Source organism: Aricia agestis, chromosome 18 (genome assembly GCF_905147365.1).
Source record: "Aricia agestis chromosome 18, ilAriAges1.1, whole genome shotgun sequence".
Lineage (NCBI taxonomy): Eukaryota > Metazoa > Arthropoda > Insecta > Lepidoptera > Lycaenidae > Aricia > Aricia agestis.
The window spans coordinates 6,930,562-6,947,336 of record NC_056423.1 but is presented as its reverse complement, the minus strand read 5'-3'; the positions used below and the strand labels follow the sequence as shown (position 1 = coordinate 6,947,336).

Genomic DNA, 16,775 nt, shown 5'->3' with positions numbered 1-16,775 from the left:
TTATCGCGCGAGAATCGTAATTTTTTTTGAGATAAAAAGATATCTATCCTCTTCTGGGACACATTAAAGTATCTCCATACCAAATTTCAGCCAAATCGTTCAGCAGTTTCGGCGTGTAATAATCAACTATCTCCTAGACCGATTACTTCTTGCAACAGGAAAACAACATAATTTATGTTTGACGTCATATTGCACAATATCAGCTGATGTATGCCAAAAACGTCATAATACATAAAATTTCTGACATCGTTTATTTGTCATAAGATCGGCCCAGAAATTGTAAATAGGCTGTATAGACTGCGGCCTAGGGGCGGAAGCGTCCTAGGAGAGGCATTTGGCAGCGTCCTAGGGGCAAAGACTTCTAACTTCTATTAAAACCTTAGTTTTGGCCCGGCCGCACTTTATCCGAAATTCTGATCAGCAAAAATTCGGACGCCCCGCCCCGCTCATACATATTTTTGACACGTCAGAAATTCTGATAGTATGCGGGGTCTACAACAAAATGTATGAACAGAGTGCGTTCCGGCGGGTGTCCGAATTTTTCTGATCACAAATTTCATATAATGCAATTATACGTTTATTTCAATTATACGTGAGAGAGCCATGCTTCGGCACGAATGGGCCGGCTCGACCAGGGAAATACCACGTTCTCACAGAAAACCGGCGTGAAACAGCGCTTGCGCTGTGTTTCGCCGAGTGAGTGAGTTTACCGGAGGCCCAATCCCTTACCCTATTCCCTTCCCTACCCTCCCCTATTACCCTATTCCCTCTTAAAAGACCAGCAACGCAGTTGCAGCTCTTCTGATGCTGTGAGTGTCCATGGGCGACGGAAGATGCTTTCCATCAGGTGACCCGTTTGCTCGTTTGCCCCCCTTATTTCATAAAAAAAAATGTGCGGCCGTCTTTGCCTAGGGGTGGCAGCGTCGTAGGGGGCGGCAGCGTCCTAGAGTCGGCAGATTTCGTACATAGGTTGACGGAAATAATAAGTGCTAAACTCATACCCCTTTACTAATAAACGTTGTATAAGCTTTAATAGTTATAAAGTGTTTTGTTTCTGTCACACAAGTGACATTTTTAATTGGATTGAAGAAGACAAAACACTGTATAACTATTCAAAGTTTATACAGCGTTTATTAGTAAGGGGGATAAAAAATAAAAATCCGGGCTTCATAAGATACACAATGAGCAATGACCCTGCATTACGTAGTAAATATTTAGAAGTACATTGGGGCTAAAATGGTCACTTTTAGCAATTCCTCTCAATCAATTCAGCAAATGAATTGTCAAAACTGTCAAACTGACAATTGTCAAATCAGTACAAAAATACAGAAATGAATTTCAAGCAGAGTTGCATTTTGCGATTTTAGAAAAATGAATCATATTATGATTCTTTAAAGCGACCATTTTAGCCCCGCTGTAGTTTGTGAAAATAAAAAAGGAGCACAGTTTAGTATATTATAATAGCAAAACATTTCGACGGAGAGCTGACGACAAAATCGGTCATATTGTGGCTTCAGCTGCGGACTAAAATGGTCACATTAAGCAATTATTGCGATTTAAAAAAAAATAATCATAATATTATCATTCTCCATAGCGAATATTTTAGCCCCGCTGTATTAAAACTCCGTTAGCTACCTTTCTGAGAATCTGAACAACCCTTTCTGAAAATCTGCGTGCTGGCAGGCCGTGGGCGGTGGGTGTGAGGAAAAAAAGAAAAAAAATGCAGGTTCAGCTGTACTAAAACACCAGATTATCAAAAAGGGTTGTTGAGGGAAGTAGCTAACGGAGTTTTAATACAGCTGAACCCTACTTTTTTTCTTTTTTTTCCCCACCCCACTACTCCCACACGCCACCCACGGCCTGCCAGCATGCAGATAATCAAAAAGGGTTGTTCAGGGAAGTAGCTAAAGGAGTTTTAATACAGCTGAACCTACTTTTTTTCTTTTCCCCACCTCAATACTCCCACACCCACCACCCACAGCCTGCCAGCACGCAGATTATCAGTAAGGGTTGTTCAGGGAAGTAGCTACGGAGTCTTAATACAGCTGAAGCTACATAACCGATTTGGTCGTCAGCTCTTAGTCGAATTTCCTACCTCGCACAAACTTTTATGAATACTGATAAGTCGTTTCGATGAATAGATTACATCAAATTCGTATTCGATACTAATAATAATTGCTGGTATAAAATTGATAAGACTTTTGTAATGAAAATAAAAAAGTATAAAATATTTACTAGCCATCATTATTTAGCATCATTTGGTATTTCGATTTCGTAAAAGAATAGTGAGGGAGCCCTAGAACAATATCTTTTTATTACTAACAAGCAAATTTTTTGTGAGTAGCTTCATTTTGATAAGACAAACAACTATTTTATCTGCGAAAAATCTTGAAAGTGGTAGCTAACAGAGATAGAAAGGATTTCATACTTTGATTTGATGGTTCTAAAATATGGATTGTTCTATTTGTAGGACAATGTTACTCTTAAATTATATAACTACGAGCTTTCGCCCGCGGCTTCGCTCGCGTTAAGAAGTATTATTATAGAAGTATGTACAAACTTTCATCCCCTATTTGAACCTCTTGGGGTTGGAATTTATCAAAATCCTTTCTTAGCGGATGCCTACGTTATAACATCTACCTGCATGCCAAATTTCAGCCCGATCCGTCCAGTGGTTTGGGCTGTGCGTTGATAGATCACTATGTCAATCACCCGCCCCGGCTTCGCGCGTGTATAATAATATTACATAATATAGCCACTGAAAAAATGATTAAAATCGATAGCCTATGATCCTTCACGTGGTCTACTTCTTATCTGTGCCAAATAACATAAAAATTGCTCCAGTAGTTCGCGAGATAAGCCCTTTCAAATAATGTTCCCCGTTTTTCCACATTTTCCTCTATTTCTTCGCTCCTATTAGTCTTAGCGTGATAAAATATAGCCCATAGCCTTCCTCGATAAATGGGCTATCAACACTAAAAGAATCATCAAAATCAGTTGCGTAGTTTTAAAGATTAAAGGGAACCAAGAGACATGAGGGAATAAAAGCGACTTTGTTTTGTAATATGTATATATATATATATATATATATTAGCTTATATATATATTTTGTATATATGTAGGCTAATATATATATATATATATATATATATATATATATATATATATATTAGCCTACATATATACAAAAAAATCTGCTGGTTAGGGTTCCGTTTTAGGGTTCTGTGTGTGCTGCATGGAAAAAAAATAATGCGATCCATTCTTCGACTGCCCATAATATTATACACGTTCCTGACACACCTTCAATAATTATTATCATGGACTGTATTCGATTATTAACAATATAATATCTTATCACAGCAATACGAATAATGTAAATTACTCCGATTAGATACTTACCGATCAAGATGGGCGCGGCGCGGTGGTGTATTTTATTTTGTATGTTTGTGACTGCAAGTTGTCAGGATTACGAATTGAATATTGTACATTATAATGACTTCCATGCGAGGTAAGATCTATACTATTATACTAATGTTATAAATACTAAAGTGTGTCTGTCTGTCACCTTTAATGCCCAAACCGCTGAACCGATTTGGTATGGAGAGAAAAGGACATAGAATACTTTTTATACCGGAAAAAATTACTGTTGCGGGTGTCATCCAGTTTAGATAATAATAATATGTTTAGGGCCCCCAAGGAAGATCTTGACAATGAATGTGACAATGTGACCGAGTCACACGTAATTTCTGACGTTGTAATTACAATAGGGATGATGACAAGGTCAAAGATTAGCGAATTTTGTTAATAAAATAAAGAAATCACGGTAAAAAATAAGTGTTCCCAAAATTTCAGCTTGATAGCATTTGTATTTTTTTTTGTTATGCGCCTTCAAAGTTGGATATTCAAGTCGAATTTTTTTTCAATTAAATTTCATAATATTTGTATACAATTCGATAACTTATGCAATTAAAAGCAACTTTTGTTATGAAAACACTTTCATAAACGCAATATTTAATATACCTGTCGAACAAAGTTGTCTCCCGATGCGTACAAACTACGAAAGACTGATGTCAGTTTTTCGTAGCACTTTGTATGGAGCGTTTCGGGCAGGTCATTTTTATGAGATATTTGAATTGTCATATCTTGGTGAATTTTTAAGCTATCAGAGTCATTCTTTCAACGATGTTTCTATTTTTTAAGTGTCTTTCAATTACCGATAAGAAAAAAAAATAGTCATCATGCCTATTCCTTCCAGAACCTCCAACAAACTTCGATAGCCGCAGCGTGATTCAGGATGTGTGCTATGTAGTTTGCTACGTAATCATGGATATGAAAAACAGATCATGGACCTAGGAATTGATCTACCCACTAAAACAACATTTACTAAAATTGAACTGCTGTATCTGGGGAATTTGGTAAACACGGCGACAAGACCGTTATTTAGTGTATGACTCTATTGAGCCGTTTAAAATTCGTTTATATAGCGCCGGAACCGTATATTCATCCAAAAGAAAAACTAACGTAACTATATTATCTCCCTCTCTCAATACTATTTCCGCAACAAAAACTATCATAATATGACCTTTGGACGTCTCTCAAAGTATCTCCAATCTCCATACTAAATTTCAGCCGTTTAAGCATGAAGCCGTTTATCAGATACACACACTTGGTCATTTATAATATTAACCAGAAAATTGAATCATCCGTATCCATCCAGATTCGTGGAGACCAGTCCAGCCGGTACCGTCTGTAACCCATCCGACGAGCCATGTATCGGAGGCTTCGCCAGGCTGACCACCCTCATACGAGAGGCCCTGCAGCGGGAACCTGAGTCCCTGGTCCTCAACGGAGGGGACAGCTTTCAGGGTACCATCTGGTACAACCTTCTCAGGTGGAACGTGACCCAGGATTTCATGAATATGGTGCACCATGACGCTCATGTAAGACGATTTAATATGTTACTACGAAAGGGGATAAAAGTTATTCCATACATACGTCTTGGTCTACGATACAGAAAATATTTATAATGAAAAATCTAGGACTAAATTATAGTTAAAGCCATACATGTCAATTCTATTAAGGGGGCGGCTAACCCAAAATTTACGATTTTATAATTCATTTTTATACTTGAAAATAAGACCCGAATTATTTCATTTTCTAAAATTAGATACTACATTATATTTCCAAGAATTCGATCTGACCAAAAACACCATATCCTCAAATTTTTTCGATCGAAAAAAATCACAAAGATGCATCTAATTTTCAAGAATTTTTCATTTATTGCCATAACCGTGCATTGAACTAAGTTAATATTTTAACACATTGTATAAAATTTTATGATTTAGAAACCGACCTAGCGGATTTTTTAAATATTGTATATTTATCGAGTTATTTAGAAAAAACTAATTTGGCGATGAATCCACGTCGTCCTTTTTCACCTGGAGGCGGGACGGGCGTGAGTGTGAAGAGAGAAGGAGGATGTTTGATTTTTTGGGTTAGTCGCCTTCTTAAGTTAGTTTCAATTTATTGTTATAAAGAAAAGAGATTTTGAAGTAACGCCTTAATTTCCCAAAAAAAAATCAAGTTCCATCGCATTCTCAATAATTGTGCCATAATCACTTTAATCAAAATTTCGAGAAAGGGCATAGAATTTCATACACATTTTGATATTTTTTATGAAGTTTTAGGCTAAGGCTAGTAAAATAATAATTAATGTATATTCTTTAGTAAAAGGTTACTTGTAAAAGAAACAGACAGGCCTAGATTGCTGAAATATCTGTTTGGAATAGTCTAGGTCTGGAGTTCTGGAGCTCCAAGCCGAAACATAAAATTTATGACCCGAGGCAGATCTCACGAAAAAGGTTGTAAAGCCCTGCCTCAATTAGTTGTCCGTAGAATAAAAAGCGAATTACTTACAGAGTAATTACAAAATTTCAGAAGCTATAGAATGCCTTTAAACTTAAAAGAACAAAGAACCTTATTGGCATACCTAAACTTACAAGTACTTGCACTTTCGCTGTTTCGCCGAGTGAGTGAGTTTACCGGAGGCCCAATCCCCTACCCTTTTCCCTTCCTTACCCTCCCCTATTCCCTTCCGTACCTCCCCTATTCCCTTCCCTATTACCCCTTAAAAAGGCCGGCAACGCACCTGCAGCTCTTCTGATGCTGCGAGTGTCCATGGGCGACGGAAGTTGCTTTCCATCAGGTGACCCGTTTGCTCGTTTGCCCCCTTATTTCATATAAAAAAATATGAAATCTCGTATTTTTGTGTACACCTATGAAACATACGCCAATCGATAGAGAAGATGTTTACAAATAATAAATATATTTTGACAAAATGTAGTAAATGATATACTTTCTGAGTTATTTCAGTTTGAAAATGTAAAATAAATAACATTTTACATATTACAATCGGAAATATTTCAAAAAGTATACCATTTACGACATTTTGTCAAAGAGGATTTATTGTTTGTAATTATTTTCTCTGTCGATTGACGTATGTTTCATAGGTGTACACGAAAATAACTTTAGGTATGCCACGCTCCATACAAAAAGGTTCGAACTCTTTTGTCAGGTACTATTTCTTGCGTATTATAAACTCGTCACTGCTACATAAACTAGAGCTTGAGACAATAATTATAGTGATAGCAACTTTTTGTTAGCTTAATCCTGGTCATTAGTTAACTATTTAAAAAAGTCTACATATTGCATACTCTTAACTGAATAAAATTATTTATTTGACTTTCTTTGTTTAAACCATATTGTGTGAACGCCTCCGTGGTCCAGTGGTATAGAGCACGGCTCACGAGTCTCGACTCGGAGGTCGTGGGTTCGATTCCCGCGTCGGAAACATGTTATTTCCAAGTTTGGTTAGGACAGTGCAGGCTGTAAGATGATCCATGCGTCGGATGGGCATGTAAAAAGTCGGTCTTGCGCCTGATCTCTCGCCGGTCGTGTCGGTCTTCCGTCCCACTGGGTTATGAGAGTAAAGGAATAGATAGTGCTCTTGTGTACTGCGCACACACATGGGCACTATAAAATTACTCTTGCGTAGCTGGCCTGGTTTCTGAAACCGGCCACCGTCACCGAAACCGGTGTGGGAGCTATTATTATTATTATTTTGTTACAAATCATGTAACCAAAACAATCACAAAACTATCCGCAGTCGAATGTAGAGCCTTCTCTTTTTTGGAATTGGTTAAAATTGTTGATCGTGTTTCCAATGGTTCAAGTACCACTAGCAAAACGATTGCCAGTAATGTCTCTTACGTAATAACCACGGTACTAACCAATACGATCCGTACTCACTTTGGATTAAAAATTCAGAATTTACGAGTCTAATCAATGGCGAATGTGCTATGGCAAATTGGCCATAGCACATTCGCTTTTTAATAAACGGAAATACGCATATAAAATCGTTCCAAATTCACAATTAGAAATAACGGGAAATGTAAATTGTGGTGTAATGGCTTTTACGTGTTTTATTGTGGGACCACAGAGGATAAACGACGAAATTTTAGGAACGTTTTTCAAATTAAGAAGATAACTAGCTGAACTGTAAAGTGTTTTTTTTTTGCTACATAACAGAGCAAGTTGCTAATGCTAGTTAGATAATAATAATATTATAGAGTTAGATTACACGTTTTCCGTACACAAAAACATAATCAACAATTTGACCGAGCACAGGTGGCTCAGATACAATTTATTATTGATTATTATTTAGCGCTTTAATGACATGGCGTTTATTACTGATATACTTACTTAACTTAGTAGGATATAACAATGTTTTTTTAATCACCCCTTAGATACCAATATCATTCTATTTCAGGTAAACTATTTGGAACACAAATAATTAGATATAAAATTACACAACAAACGATTAAAAAACTTATCTATTTTTACTTTTAGAATCTTCACACTGTAAAAGTTATGAATTTTGTTTCAAATAACTTACTTTTAATATTTCCTTAATAGGTACTAGGAAATCACGAGTTCGACAATGGTATAGAGGGAGTAGTTCCATATTTGAAAGCACTGGAAGCGCCAGTCGTCACAGCCAACATTATAGACGATGATGAACCTACTATACAAGGGTTATACGAGCCTAGTATCATTGTTGAGAAGAATGGCAGAAGAATCGGTATCATTGGAGTTATTATCGCTTCTACTAATGTAAGTATAAAATAAATATACGTGGGAGAGCCATGCTTCGGCACGAATGGGCCGGCTCGACCGGATAAATACCACGTTCTCACAGAAAACCGGTGTGAAACAGCGCTTGCGCTGTGTTTCACCGAGTGAGTGAATTTACCGGAGGCCCAATCCCCTACCCTATTCCCTTTCCTACCCTCCCCTATTCCCTTCCCTTCCCTACCCTCACCTATTACCCTATTCCCTCTTAAAAGGCCGGCAACGCACATGCAGCTCTTCTGATGCTGCGAGTGTCCGTGGGTGACGGAAGTTGCTTTCCATCAGGTGACCCGTTTGCTCGTTTGCCCCCTTATTTTTAATCTCTAATGTCTCATGTGAGATATTCCTATCTCTAGTAGGGCAAAACCAGAGATAGATCAAATATTAGGAACGGCCGTTAGAGTTTCTGAGCGAAATACAAATGAGGCGCAGCGCAGACGACAGACTATCCGTGACGCACTTTTTAGTCTGTGGAAATGCAATTATCTGCGCTGCGCGTCGTGTGCGCTACTGCATTTCCACAGACTAAAAAGTGCGCCTCGTATAGTCTGTCGTCTGTGCGGTTGCACCTAAAACAGCTTGGTACCTACTAGCAGATCCGTTCGTCTGTCTTTCTCTTTCTAGTAAGCGATTGTCACCCCCAACTAACTTTATATGACGGTTGCCACTCCATTCGCTATATACAACAAGACGCCCAAGTCCTTTCAGTCCGTCAACTTTATATATATCATACTCTACTACACACACATAATAATATACCACAAGAAGGCCGCAGAACACTTATAGCCCATACGAGACGTAGCTACGCTACATGTGAGCCTACAGCCGTCAATACATCTTTTGCTCAGAGATTTACTCAATATTTAGGTAGCACCCTCTATAATAAATGTAACAAACTACTTTATATATCTAATTGTACCAGAACTGAATGCAAGAAACTAATTTATAAATGGTTACTAGGTCTTAATTACGAAGAAACGGAAAAGCTATTATTAGCTAGAATGTAAATTTATTTATTTATATACAAAAAGGTAAAAATCATATTTAATATTATAATATTGTTATCTTATAATCATAATATATACAAACACAACCAACAAACAACACACAAACACCACATACACAATTACACTTACAACATACACACACCTAAATTAATAAGATTATTTTTTACTATTTACTTTAAATTAAGAAGGTAAGAATATCAATATGTTTGACGCATATTTAACGGATGTATAATATTATATTGTAATATACATATAATGGGTGTAACTAAGTGATGTTCACAAATTGTACACAAATACATATAATAATTTTGGTTGGGGGGGCCTGGAGATCTATATTACAGGCTTGGCCTAGTTTAGACTCCAGATCTCCCACAAGTTACAACTTAATAAATATGTGTAAACAATTAGTTTTTAAGTACCTTTATATATCCTTGTAATTTGTGGAGATGAATAAAATGATTTATTATTATTATTATTATACAAGACGTCTCTCATACTACCTGTTTTTTTGGCTGGTAACCTCACTCATTGAAAACAACTCCATATGATTAAGTTAATGCTTCTATTTATTTTTTCTTATATTATTATCATTTTATTATAGGAGCTGGCATCAACAGGACAACTGAGGTTTACTGACGAGGTGGAGACAGTTCGACAGGAGGCTGAGAAGCTACACGAGCAGGGCGTAGATATTATCGTCGTACTGTCACACTGCGGGTTGGATATTGACAGGTATCTTACACTCACGAACCTTTCCATGTATTATGAGGAGTGTTATAGGCTTGAAAACAGTATATTTTGATGGAATTTGATACAGATATTATGATGTTTATTGAACCTACAAAACCAAGTGATAAAATACCTTAGGGTGGGTCACAGCGAACTCGATATAGGGTGATTTTATCACCGCTGAAAGAATGACTTTTCTTTTCCCATTCTAATCACAAAAAATGCTATTTTTCAGCGCTGCTACTTTCTTAGTCATCTTTATCCATATTAATTCTTCAAGTCCCATAAGAGCACCGGTGATCGCGACAACAATAGAATACAATAGCATTTCCTGGAGACTGTGATCGAATTACTAATATTATAAATGCGAAAGTCTGTCTGTCTGTCTGTTACCTCTTCACGCCTAAACGGGCTGAAATTTGGTACAGAGATACTTTAAGTCCCGGGAAAGGATATAGGATACTTTTTGTCCTGGAAAAATGTACGGTTCCCACACGATAAACTAATTTTGGCGCAACAGAGTTGCGGGCGTCATCTAGTAATATATAATAAGGGATTCTATCAAGTTCACTGAGAAAGTAGCAGCAAGTTCCTCATTTCCCAAGAAAGGAACAACTTGTTCAAAATACAATTACAAACTTCTTCTGCCGTGTGACGTCACATTTACAGTGTTCTCCTCCATCGAGACGTGAGTAAAGTTGCAGAATAATTAAAAGTGGGTAACTATTGCATCAGTGTATCGATGTAAAGCCACGTTTGGGTCCCAAATCATAATATTAATCATATTTATTGTGTACAATTCAAGAGATAATAATTAATGTCTATAATGCGTAAGAACAATCAACAGATATTTGGCGATCTCCATCTGTCTTAATGAACGAACCCTCATCAATCAAATATAATAACAGGGTTTATATCGTAACCCTGTTGATTGCGATGTGCTAGTGACATAATATAAATAGACCCAGATCTTAGAAGGATCAGACATAACTTACTCTCTGATGGATGAAACCATAGGTTTTTAGTAGTGCCTTATGTACTTAGTCACTCTACGTGTGACTCCTGGGCAGGTACCAGGTAAGAAAGTTGACCAAAAATTTGTTGTAGAATCATACGTAGAGCTCCTCAAACACGCAGGTGTTCTAAGTAGGTGGTGGAGTTGAAGTGGAATCAGCGCCCCCAATCAAAGAATTCAGTTTAAATAGAAGTCTTTGCCCCCAATGCGGGAGAAGAGAACTAAATCTGACGTAAAAATGTTGATTAAGTTTGAGAATTTTACCAGCTAACCTACCTTAAGTTTGCTAGTGGAAATATTTGAGTATTTTACTTAAATATTCCTCCCATTTTCCCCCAACAAATATGTTTCCTGTATATGTAAAGGGCGGCGAAAATGATCTTTGCCTGGAGCGGCTAGATCGGGTCCTGGTTGAAGAGCTATTATTCGTTTCTTGCGCAGGAACCGTACAAACCTAAAATGGATCTATAAGAATACTTCTCAAGTCTCAAACTCAGTGCGACAAAGCTTCGAGGTTTCACCTAAAGTTTGCGACCTTGATGTCCTAAAAATAAATTATAATAAAGAAATTACCATTCTTGCATCATGTTCTGGAAAATCAGTTAAGTACTAGAAATAAAAAACAACAATGAACGAGCTGATGACGCTGCATCATGGCTAAGAACACTGTCGATCATATTGTCAGTTTTAAAAAACTAGATCAAAATCAGTCCACCCTTTTAAAATCTACGATGCCACTAATGATCTTACTAGATGCTACAATGCCACATACACACACACACGCACACACACACACACACACACACACACACACACACACACACACACACACACACACACACACACACACGCGCGCGCACACGCGCGCGCGCACACACACACACACACACACACACACACACACACACACACATAGAACAAAAAACATCCTCTTCCTCGGGGGTTAAAAATGCTGTAACCCACTTTCAGCATTTTTCAGGAATATAGCCCTGAACGGTGGTCCATACATCGACATCATAGTCGGTGGTCACAGTCACACGCTGCTCAGCAACGAGGAACCACCAGTGGGGTCCGTGTTCACCCCCGCCGGACCGTACCCTGTGGTTGTCGAGCAACCCACTAGATCGGTAAGAGACCAATGAGAGTGCTTGTTAAAAAAACAGCGCACAAATCTAAAACGCGCTATCGAACGAGGAACCCCTAGGCTCTAACGGGGTCTAATTCTAATAGCCAGGAATAACAGCCAACAATTTTTTTTAGGTGCTGATAGTGCAGGCCGCGGCACACACAGCATATTTGGGCGAAATAAAATTATATTTCAACGAAAACGGTGAGCTTCTGAGTTGGAACGGAAACCCACATTATGTTTCGAATGAAATAGAACAAGGTAATTACATGAAACCTTATTTTTCGTTCATGAATATCGAATGTTATATCAAAATGAATTTTAAATCCGAATATTTTTAATTATGTACGAGTATTTTTATTACGAATTTTGTAATACCTTATCCATACTTAATATTATAAATGCGAAAGTGTGTCTGTCTGTCCGTCTATCTGTCTGTTACCTCTTCACGCCTAAACCGCTGAACCGATTTTGCTGAAATTTGGCATGGAGATACATTGAGTCCTGGGAAAGGACATAGGATACTTTTGTCTCGGAAAAATGTACGGTTCCCGTGCGATAAATGAGTTTTGGCGCAACGGAGTTGCGGGCGTCATCTAGTTGTTGATGTTATTATTGGGAGAGTCTTATTAATTCTCAACTATATTTTGGGCTAATATTCCGTAAAACGCTCAGTAATTAAATATTTGTTACCAGTTTTTAGGTCCATAACATAATAAAATAGGTTTCTGAATTATTCAAATCGTCATGAACATTTAAGTTGCCTAGGTATTCTATGATAGCTTTTTTTTATATATTTCAACTAGATGTCCCGCGCGGCTTCGCCCGCGTGAATTAGAAATTTTACAGAATCCGTAGCTACATTTTCCCATAAAAAATATTTCCCCCGTTTTTCCCATATTTTCCTGAGTTTCTTCTGTCGTATTAGTCTTAGAGTAATAATATAATATAACCTTCTCGATAAATGATGAGTCTTACTCGATAAATGATCTATCTAACACTGAGATAAGTTTTTAAATCGGACCTGTGGTTTCTGAGATTGACGCGTTCAAGCAAACATACTCTTCAGGTTTATAATATTAGGTAGATATAGATTTTTTTAAATTATCGCTTGACAAACTCGAGTCTCGATCTAAAAGACTATGAAATGGTATAATATGGTAGTGATGATGATGATGATGATGATGAAGAATGTAATTTGCATAGTAGCATATGCTTTCTGTTCTTAAAACAACGCCGAAACTCCCAAACTTGTATCTATAAAGAATCAGGAATTCTCTCAGCACCTTCCGAACCACGGTATACCAGGTATATCTCGGTGCAAAATCTTACTTGTTGGTAGCATATGCTTAGAATACTTCTTACGAAACCGAAGTCACCATATGTTTCCCTATAAGTTTTGAGGAGTTCCCTCGATTACTTATGGATCCTTCATCAGATCACCACTTTTCTGAATATAATACCAAATTGGGATGATAGCCTATATACCAAAAGAAAAATTTTGAAAATCGGTTAACAAACGGCGGAGTAATCGTTGAATATAAGAAAACGAACATAACACCTCCCCCATTTTGAAAGTCGGTTAAAATTGTAGCCTATGTGTTATTTATTTAATATTTTAATCAGCACATGAATTGAATAACAAATTTTTTTCAAATTAATCGTAGCACCATTTGTCAGGACAAACTAAAATTGAAATAGAATAATATTGAATGCGATGATAGCGCCGTCCGCCGGATCTAATGTAAAACATTCCAAAATCAACAACTCCTTATAAATAAGAAATTAATTGAAAAAACATTTTCCAGTAGACCAAACTGTAAATCTAAACCATTCTCGAATCTCCACGAACACACACAAAAAATTTCATCAAAATTGGTCCAGTCGTTTAGGAGGAGTTCAGTCACATACACACGCACACAAGAAATATATATATTAAGATAAGATTTAAAAGGTTCCGTACCCCAAAGGTATAATCGGAACCCCGAAATGGTGGCCCGGAACGAGTTTTTTATGCCTGTTCTTCTCGAAACGATGGAATCATTTTCCTCAGCGTTCAAAAAGTGCATCAATGATTCCTAATTCGATTAATTTTATTTCTTTATTTTTCAGCACCTGACGTCCTAGCTAAGGTGAACGAATACCTGCCTATGATCAGCGAGCTAGCCAATGAGAAGGTGGGGTTCTCCAAGGTCCACCTATCATCTTCCTGTGCATGTGGGGAGTGTAACCTGGGCAGCTTTATATGCGATGCGTTTCTACATTCCGTAAGTGTTGCAAATGAAAAAATCCACTTTTTATCCGACTATGACGGAAAAAAATCTTGAGAGGTGTCAAGGGACACCCGGATGGAACGAAGTTATTTCTTATGTACAAAAAACCTGTAGAGAGAGAGACTGAGAAAGGAACACGCGCTACCGCACGGCTTACAACTATAGCAAAAAGCACAGACATAGATCAAGATAGATACCGGATGTCCCGCGAAGTACATATACACATACGGTATCTATCTAGATCTACGTCTGTGGCAAGAAGTGTCTAACTAAACTCGCTAAACTAGCCCCCTTTCGCAACGCGCGATAAGGAACTTCGTTCCAAAAAGGGGGTTATGATATTGGCAGTAAGTGCCCTTATAGCAGCAGTTGCGAACTCTTAAATACCACTTTAGTCTGGTAGTCAAAGAGTCAAACACTTTTCAGAGTAATAACACTATTCATATAGTAATTCATAATCACCTAATAATAGTAACGTTTGTACTAATACAATATTACATGATAAGACGCTTATTAGTTAGAAGCGACAGTGTTCCAAAGATATCTCAAATCTAAGACACAATTTAGATTCTCGTTAGGGATGCTACGAGTATTCGGTACGTATTCGGTTTATAAATTTTATTCGGTAAAATAATAAAATATAATAATTAATCAAAAGTATTCAGCACCCCCTGGAATGGAAATTTTGAAAATGATAATAAATAATAACATGATAAGTAGATACAGTTTTATTTACACAGTTACAATCGAAAATCGAAACCACTTTATATTATGTTAAACAGCCATTATAATTTTTAATACATAATATGTTACGTATTTTATTTATACAGTGTGTAACAATAATAAGTGATAATAATTTAGGGTGTGTGCGTGTTCCTTGTAGAGAGTTCACTGTGAAAGTAGCAGCGAAATTTTTTTGGTCACTTTTGTATGGGCAAGAGGCTGAGCGTCACGAGTTTCCTCATACAAAAGTGAAAAAAAATTTTGGTCTTTCAGCGCTGCTACTTTCACAGTGCATCTACAAGGAACACGTACACACCCTAAAGTATTATCACTTATTTTTGTTACACCCTGTATATTAAATCTTAACATTTTTATAAAATTGCCTTGAACTTTATTCTACCAAAGTTGTTTAACTGGCGAGAACTGTAAATTTCTTCTCTTACAATAATATTGTTCGGCAAGTTTAACCGCATATTTATTATTCGGTGACATAATTCACATCCCTAATACAGCTTTTCTGTTAAGATAATTTTAAAGGTAAGCCAAATAATATTAGTTGTTTAATGATGGTTCGTGAGGTGAAATAAATACCATTCAGCAGATTAATCTTGATTTATTTTGGAAACAATAAAATACACAGTCGGCCATGCAAAAGAGGATGTGAGAGAGAGATAGAACATAAAACGTCTCATTGACTTTGACATTTGACACATATTTTTCTTTTATTTACTTAGTTTAGAAACTACAGACATTAATGCTAATTCCAACATTTAACTCTTCCTATATTATTAGGCATATTTAACCGCATATTTATTATGCTGTGGCAGTGTGGCATTATTCCCATCTCTAATACAGCTATGGGTAAGCTATGCGCTCGTTACGCGCCTGTCGACGCCAGCTTCGTCTAATTTACGTATGAATGTACTGTGGTGCGGTAAACTTAGTTCCCGAATATACAGCGTATCTCCAAATGTATCATATTTTTGCTAAATTTTTCCCAAATATTAATTTATTTATAGCAGTGCAGACTGTTATTCATGATCTTTTTTCTCGATTATTTCTTCCATTGCTACGTGGTCCCATCCTGGGTAAAAGCCTCCTCCATTTCTTTCCACCTGTCTCTGTCTTTAGCAGTTTGCATCCAGCTTTTCCCTGCTATTTTTGTTCCCGTTAAGTTTCCCAAATATACCATCGAATAAATTGATTTATAGGCAGTTGATGGATCTACGACAATTGGTCGGATTATGTCAATTCAATGTTAGCTGGGCTATGTCGGATCAGTTGACATAACGTGACCAAATCACGAAGGTCCGGCATCTGTATAATATGAATCAACTTCTCTGATAGTTTTTATTTTTATGAAATAAGGGGGCAAGCGAGCAAACGGGTCACCTGATGGAAAGCAACATCCGTCGCCCATGGACACTCGCAGCATCAGAAGAGCTGCAGGTGCGTTGCCGGTCTTTTAAGAGGGAATAGGGTAATAGGGGAGGGTAGGGATGGGAATGGAAGGGAAGGGAAGGGAAGGGAATAGGAGAGGTAAGGGAAGGGAATAGGGTAGGGGATTGGGCCTCCGGTAAACTCACTCGGCGAAACACAGCGCAAGCGCTGTTTCACGCCAGTTTTCTGTGAGAACGTGGTATTTCTCCGGTCGAGCCGGCCCATTCGTTCCGAAGCATGGCTCTCCCACGTATGATACATCTATACTTTCA

At 37.4% G+C, this 16,775-nt stretch overlaps 1 protein-coding gene across 2 annotated transcripts in view; it reads left to right on the top strand.

The window, feature by feature from the left end:
- The first annotated feature begins 3,413 nt into the window (after window positions 1–3,413).
- LOC121736061 (apyrase-like) overlaps window positions 3,414–16,775 on the top strand; it is a 32,321-nt gene continuing 18,959 nt past the window's right edge. For both annotated transcript variants that reach the window (XM_042127105.1, XM_042127106.1), the window contains exons 1-7: window positions 3,414–3,508; window positions 4,718–4,940; window positions 7,975–8,172; window positions 9,799–9,929; window positions 11,921–12,068; window positions 12,202–12,328; window positions 14,180–14,334. In XM_042127105.1, coding sequence (XP_041983039.1) covers window positions 3,441–3,508; window positions 4,718–4,940; window positions 7,975–8,172; window positions 9,799–9,929; window positions 11,921–12,068; window positions 12,202–12,328; window positions 14,180–14,334 — 1,050 coding nt within the window. In that variant the 5' untranslated portion in view covers window positions 3,414–3,440. The remainder of the gene's footprint in view (window positions 3,509–4,717; window positions 4,941–7,974; window positions 8,173–9,798; window positions 9,930–11,920; window positions 12,069–12,201; window positions 12,329–14,179; window positions 14,335–16,775) is intronic.